The sequence below is a fragment of the Ceratosolen solmsi genome, unplaced genomic scaffold (assembly GCF_000503995.2).
Source record: "Ceratosolen solmsi marchali unplaced genomic scaffold, CerSol_1.0 scaffold29, whole genome shotgun sequence".
NCBI lineage: Eukaryota > Metazoa > Arthropoda > Insecta > Hymenoptera > Agaonidae > Ceratosolen > Ceratosolen solmsi.
This window is the reverse complement of record NW_011948417.1, coordinates 5,648,136-5,655,852: the sequence shown is the minus strand read 5'-3', so window position 1 is coordinate 5,655,852 and position 7,717 is coordinate 5,648,136. Positions and strand designations below refer to the sequence as shown.

The window sequence follows — 7,717 nt, the reverse complement described above, 5'->3', positions numbered from 1 at the left end:
CGGATTTTCCCATACGTTTAACTTTACACACCTGCTCCATCAACCCACCGGCTATTAAAGTCCGACCCATTGAACATAATTATATTATTAGACATTAATTTGGGAAAGACATTAGTGAAAACATTTAGAATACAATTACTACAACGTTTATTTTTGTTCTTATTTTCTTTGTTGTTCTTTTTCTTTTTGTTTTATTGCTATTAGTGTTATTGTTTGTTTTTTTTTTTTTTTTTTTTTTTTTTTTTTTTTTTTTGTAATTTTTGTTTGTTTTATTTATTTTTTATATGTAACTAACGCACTCGCATACTGTTTAAGTGAACGAACCATACTCCTTCCACGTTCGTTCACTTAAACATTAAGCAAAAATATAATAAATTGGAAGCCCAAGTCGCAGCACCGTGGAATAAATTTTTAATCCTACTAACCCTAAAGCACAACGCTCTCTACAATTACAATGTAATGATCTCTATACGCGAAACCGTAAAATCTAATATTTATTTAAATAACATGCAGTTAAGGAATAATAATGCGACTACGAAATTAGTCGAATACTATTTTCAAATCATGAACAATTCATATATTACAGATCCGTATTCAACTTTTACCACTCCTCTATATTATTCACGTATTACGAGATATCCCAATGTTTTCTTACAATTAAAAATTATAATTATGTAAAAACAGTTTTGTCAAGGGTGCTGATTGAAAATTACTTTATTAGATAAATAAATCGATTCTTTTACTTTGAATTGGGAAAATTTGCCTTTACAATGACAAGATAAAGCATCTCCTTACCCGATAACTAAATAAAGCCCATTGGTTGCAGAGAGTCGTCGACGATTGTGCACGAGAGAACGAAGAACCTAGGAAACGACACAGTAGAGTAAGACGCGGCAACATCGGTTCACTTGCATGGAAGTACCCAGGGCGAACGAGATAAAGGGCAACGCGCGGTTAGAAGGAGGAGGCGAACGAGGACGAAGAAGAGAAGGAGGAGGAGAAGAAGAACGCGGCCCACGGTGGCTCCACGACTAACGTCGAGTCCAAGAGTTACGACGAGGGGGGAAAGGTGGGGGCGATCGAACGATGTCGAGCGTCGCGGAGAGTCCTGACGAAATGGCCCTGCAGTCGCACTACTCGCTCAGATGGAACAATCACCAAACGCATATATTGCAGCCCTTCGAGGCGTTGCTGCACGCCGAGATACTCGTCGACGTGACTCTCGTTTGCGCCGAGGAGGAGAAGGAGGAGGAGGAGGAGGAGGAGGAGGAGGAAGACGAGGACGAAGAAGAGAAGGAGGAGGAGAAGAAGAACGCGGCCCACGGTGGCTCCACGACTAACGTCGAGTCCAAGAGTTACGACGAGGGGGGAAAGGTGGGGGCGATCGAACGATGTCGAGCGTCGCGGAGAGTCCTGACGAAATGGCCCTGCAGTCGCACTACTCGCTCAGATGGAACAATCACCAAACGCATATATTGCAGGCCTTCGAGGCGTTGCTGCACGCCGAGATACTCGTCGACGTGACTCTCGTTTGCGCCGAGACAAGCCTTAGGGCCCATAAAGTCGTGCTCAGTGTCTGCAGGTGAGTCTGCGTCGATACACATATACTCAAATGTAAATATCATCACTTTTCCCCTCCTCCTCTTCCTTCTCCTCCTCCTACTACTCCTCCTCCTCATTTCCAATCTTCCTTCTCCCCCGTCCTTCATACATCCCCCCATGCCACCCTCACTATACTACCTATAAATGTTTTTTACTTCCAATGGGAATGGTTGTTCAAACTTTATTGCCTGATTCTCAGCTTTTCGGATTATAATTCAGTGACAAAAATCATTCCAAATAGTCATAGAGTCCAAATAATAAGTGAATATAATTTTAATAATAATCTTACAGTCCATTTTTCGAGCGGATCTTCGCCGAACATCCATGTAAGCATCCTGTGATCGTACTGAAGGACTTTCCGGGCCGAGAAATCGCTGCCCTCATTGACTTTATGTATCGCGGTGAGGTGCGCGTCGGAAGGGAGGATTTGTCCGGCTTAATGCACGCCGCCGAGAGCCTCCAGATCCGGGGGCTGGCATCCTCGGAGCCGCGACCGGCGAGTCCACCCTCGACGCCCAACACCGACTTACTTATGGGCGAGCCCTCGACGCCCGAAGGGGCGCGGCAAATGCTTCTTGATGGTCCCACCCCCGATGAAGACGACGAGAACGTCTCGGAGATCGTGACACGTACCGCGACGCCCTTGCCAATTTTACCGAGAGACCTGAGGCCCCAAGCCGCCCAGGCCGCCCAAGCCGTCGGGCAGACGAGCTTCGGTCTCCGCGAGCTCAGAGAGACCTGCGGCTCGCCTCTCATGCCCAGACGAAAGCAGGCCAGGCCCAGGCGGAGGTCGGGTGAGCTCGTGCCCCAAGACCTCAGTCGACCGCATCCCCCGGCCAGCCTCAGCCCGCCAAGCACGGGCCTCAACCTCAGCAACAATCACCAGACTCCTCAGCAGCACCAGCACCAGCACCACCATCAGCAACAGTCCCAGTCGCAACAGCAACCACAACCGTCGCGGTCCCGGACACCGAGCCATCAGGAGGACATAGCCGAGAACCTCTCGATGAAGAGGGAACCGAAGCGCTCCCTCTCCCCCGCCACCTTGAACGAACGGCTCGTCAAATCCGAGAGCGAGGCCGCGAGCAGTCCCCGCGGCTCGCCCCTCACCGGTACCAGTCTCCATCCGGACGCCTCATTCTCGGACCTCCCAGCCGCGGGTCTCACCGCCATGTCGGCCCTGGCTCTCACGCCATCCCATCACCACGGAAGCGAGTACCTGACGAGCCTCGGGCAGTTCGCCGCCCAGTGGTTACCCCCGAGTCAGTCGGGTCAATCGGGCCAGACCCGCGACGGGAGCCCCCTCGGTAAGCCACCCGGGGGCTTCCCCTACCAACAGAGCGAGTCGCCCCTCGCACCCAGGAGCGCCTTCCCCATGGACGGGATGGCGCCCCTCGGTGCGGCGGCGAGCCTCTTCCCTCACGGTGGGCCCCTCGAGCTCCACGACAGCTTCAAACCCGAGAGCTTTCACGGTCTCTTCGTCGGGGCGAGCCTCGGGCAGCAACAGCAGCAGCAACAGCAACAACAGCATCAGCAGCAACAACAACATCAGCAACAGCAGCAGAATCAGCAAAATCAGCAGCAGCAACATCAGCAGCAGCAGCAGCAAAATCAGCAGAATCAGCAGCAGCAGCAGCACCACCATCACCCGTCGAAGAAGCCAAAGAAGCACCGCTCGGACGGACTCCCCCGTCGCTGGAGCGAGCACGCGCGCGGCCTCGCGGTCTGCAGACCCAAAGGCCAGCATAGCGCTCCCCGGGGCGGGCCTCCGCGCTCCTGGACAAACGCGGACCTCACCGAGGCCCTAACCATGGTCTGGAACAAGAAGATGACAACCTCCCAGGCGAGCCGCGTCTACGGGATCCCCTACAATAGTCTTCTCATGTACGTGCGCGGCAAATACGGAAAAAGCCTGAAGCTCGAGCAGCTGAGGAGGGACTGCACCGCCGGCGAGGTCATGAACTCCCTCAACAACAACGTTAAGCCACTCGAGGGCCCGGGCCTGGGAATCGGACATCCTGGACACGGGCACCCGGTCCACCCATCGGACGCGGAGGCCAACTTTGCGCATCACCCCCTCCTTAGCGGCGGCCTCGCCCAAGGCTTCTTTCCGGACTTTGGGGGTTTCCCCGTGCCCGTGAACATGGTTCACCTGCTGCCACCGAGCGAGCAGAAGGGCTTCGAGGCGCCCGGCAAACCCCAAGGCAGCAACGGGCCGAGCAACGGCCATCAGAGCCTGCGCTCGGAGGAGCTGCTCCTGGGTACCAGGGCCAGGAGCAGGAGCAGGAGCCCCTCGCCTATCGACGTCTCCACGGGGACGGGGCTGCGGGAGGCGCTACTGCCGGGCGCTGCCCAGTCTGCGCCGCCGCTTCTCCAGCAGAACGGCTCGGACTGAGGGCTGAGGCGCGGACGGGTCGGGGGCCACCGGAGGCCCTCCGAGGACCTCGACGCTCCTCTCACAAGACTGAAATCGCACCGCCGGGGTAACACGCACGACGACCTTCTTACACCTGAAAGCTTGCTTTACTACTATTACTACTACTGATAAAAATAGCCTTACGCACATCTTTTACGCCGCCTTTATCATCGTAATTCTCATCGCCATCGTCAAGCTCCCTGCCCCTCCACACCTCCTCCCTAACATATTCCACTTTTTCTTCTTCTTCTTATTATTATTGTTGTTGTTGTTGTTGTTCTTACTGCTGCTGGTGGTGGTGTCGTTGTTGTTATTGTTATTGTTCTTATTATCATCGTAATCATTATAATTATCATTATCAATTGTTGTTGTTGTTGTTGTTATTATTATCGTCATCGTCATTATCGTCATTATTATTATATTACTTAAGTCTTTAATTATCATTAGAATCATCGTCACCGCCGTTATTATAACTATTATTATAAACATATACAATATAATAGAAACTAACAATAACAACAAGAGCAACACCAACAACAATAACAATGATGATGATGATGATGATGATGATGATGATGACGATGATGATGACGATGACTATGATAATGATGATGATAATGATAATGATTTTGATGATGATGATTATTATGATGATGATGATGATGATAATAATAAAAGTAGTAGTAACAATAAATGATGGCGACGATAATGATACTAATGATGATAAAAATGACGTGGACGACGACAATGATACTGATGGTAATGGTATTGATAGTAGTGACGATGATAATGATGAGAATGATGATAGAGACTATAATGATACAAATAATTATACTAATAATAATGAAGACAATAGTAATTAATAATAGTAATGATAAAGCAATAATAACGATAATAGTAAAAAAAAAATGGGTATAGCATTGTTAATAACAATCATAACAATAACAATGATGATAAACTGAATAATGATAACAGTGATAATGAATATCATTTTCAATGATATTATTATTATGACTACTATTCTCATTGTTATTATGTTTCTTATTATTATGATTGTCGTTGTTGTTGTTGTTGTTGTTGTTGTTGTTATTATTATTATTATTATTATTATTATTATTATTATTATTATCATTAGTACTATTATAATTATTGTCGTTGTAGTTATTATTGTAATTATTATTATTATTATTGTTGTTGTTGTTGTTGTTGTTGTTATTATTATTATTATTATTATTATTATTATTATTATTATTATTATTATTATTATTATTATTATTATTATTATTATTATTATTATTATTATTACTGTTACTATTATTACTATCATTCTAATTATTATTATTATTGTTATTGTTTTTATTGTCATTATCATTATCATTGATATTATTAATCATTGGTATGTACTATGAGTGACCTTCATTAATGCATTTTATTCTCTTTTTGTTCGACCCATCACCGCTCTTTTTTCAATCCTCTTCGAAATTTCCGTTCATTCCCGAAACTCTCCAAGTCGCGTAATACTCCGATTGGGTATTTTGCTGCTTGACGCATGTTGTCTTGTATCGCGCACAAATATATTTTATCTTTTTAACACGACGAATCATATTTCGTACGGAGGAGTTTTTTTAACATTTTATACGACTTTTGCGTCCATTCGCATCGAATTAATGCACGAGTGCAAGAGAATATAACGTCCGCAGCCAGAAGACTCGTTCGCAAGGATGTCGGAAAAATACATTTCTTTAAGCATTAATGCTATAATAATTAATCGAATCAGACACGTAAAAGTCACCGCTCGTTTCCTTTTATTGTATTATTAGATGAGTTTTTTGTTTCTTTTCTTTTCTTTTCATTATAGTCGGAAGCCTTTTTTTTTTTTTAGTCATACAAAGCTCACACACTCGCCTTGTTTCATCTCCGTCGACTGCACGATGTTGCAAATTATGGAAACAAGTTAAACTCCGAATTGCACAAGCTTTCATTCAATTCGACCAACGATTCTCTATTAAGATAATTGTCTCGGCTGTCGCGTTTTCTACTCATTTAACCGTTTAACTCGGGCAAATTATTTATTTTGATCAAATTATGCTATTCGTTATATAAAAGAAAAGCTTCGATTAATTCTTTTATCGAATCCTTAATCGAAATGATGGCTTGAGCGAACGAAGTTTTCCTCACCAATAACACAAACATGTAATTTACATACTACATACAAAGTATTCAAGCACACGCATAGACAGCTTCGTAATATTATGTGAAATCAGTTTCTGCTACACCGAAAGATCATTTACCAAATAATATATCCGATAAACTATCGAATCGACGAGGGTGCGATATAATCGAGACAGCGAGAATGAATGTGAAAGAATGTTAGAGAGAGAAAAGAGAGTGAACGTAAGAAAGCAAGCCATAGAAATAGAGAGGGGAAAAGAGGTGAAAGAGAGGGATAGAGAGAGGAATGGAAGCGGGGAAAACGCGCTACGCCTTATAAGTCGAGACTCGCGAAATGTTCCGATAAAGTATCGTTTGGTTTTCCGTTCCATCACGAATTAGAAGAGTTTCCATAGTTATTTCACTTCTTTGAATTTTTGGACTAAGCAATATTATATATTTAAATGTGTATAGACAATTTTTATCTTCTATTTTTTCTGAATTGTTATGTTATGTACACACATTTTATAAATGAACAACATATAGATCGATAGATCGATTAATATTATTTTCATTAATATCATTGATCATACAAAAATGATCATAATATTATTTACATAACTTAATTTACATAAATTAATTGGGTATTGTAACAATAGAATATTTACAAATTCACTTTACATTTTACTTAATTTTATATTTTACGTGCAATACATATTATCTCGAAAAATTAATGATTTTGAAATATTAAAAGACATTTTTGAATTATTTTATTTCTTAAATATTAAAAAAGATCTTCTTTTGTATTAATTGACAGTTAGGGGTGATCGATTCCGTTTTTTTCCTTCTTTTTTTTCTTTTTTTTCTTTCTTTTTTTCTTTTTTTTTCAAATGTATATTAAGCAAATATCTTTTTCAGCAGTGTGTAAACGGAAAAGAAAAAAATACTGGCAAACTACTTATCGTATTTTTTCTTTGTTTGACTGAGGGACTGGTGCAATAATGCCGCGGGCCAAGATAGAAAAACGTCTTGTACATACATACATGCGATTAAAATTATTGCGTTTTCTCCATTTGCGAATCTATTATAACTTCAAGGCAATTTTTTGTTTAGTTTTAACGATCAGGTGTGCACGTCGGTCAAACAATCTAATGGAAGAAATTTCGAAATCGAGGACTAATAAAATCATAAATATAAAAATGAAGAAGTACATAAGAAAATGAGAAAAAGAAAAATGTGAATTGACAAAGGCAAGAAGCTGTAAGATAACGAATGGCTTTATGCGTTTGTAAAAGAAGTCAGAATCACGAGAATTTCGGAAACTCCAGAGCGACAAGCTCATTCGTTGGTTTTCTCTGTAATAGGAAAATCATGAGCTTGCTTGAAGAAAATATTGTAAATTGCATTATAAATTAGAATTTTTGACAACAATATTTCAACATTCAGACGGAAGCGCAGGGTAACTAACACATCAGGGATAGCCACTGACAAATCTACGATAGATAAAAAAAAATAAAAATTACATATTAAACTATATAAATTAAAAAT

General features: G+C 42.6%; 1 protein-coding gene across 1 annotated transcript; it reads left to right on the top strand.

Annotated features, from left to right (window-relative positions):
• The first annotated feature begins 1,312 nt into the window (after positions 1–1,312).
• On the top strand, positions 1,313–3,997 carry lov (BTB/POZ domain-containing jim lovell protein). The gene is made up of 3 exons (XM_011496775.1): positions 1,313–1,582; positions 1,894–3,088; positions 3,233–3,997. The coding sequence occupies exons 1-3, from the start codon at positions 1,392–1,394 to the stop codon at positions 3,995–3,997; spliced, it is 2,151 nt and encodes a 716-aa protein (XP_011495077.1). The 5' UTR covers positions 1,313–1,391.
• The last annotated feature ends 3,720 nt before the right edge of the window (positions 3,998–7,717 follow it).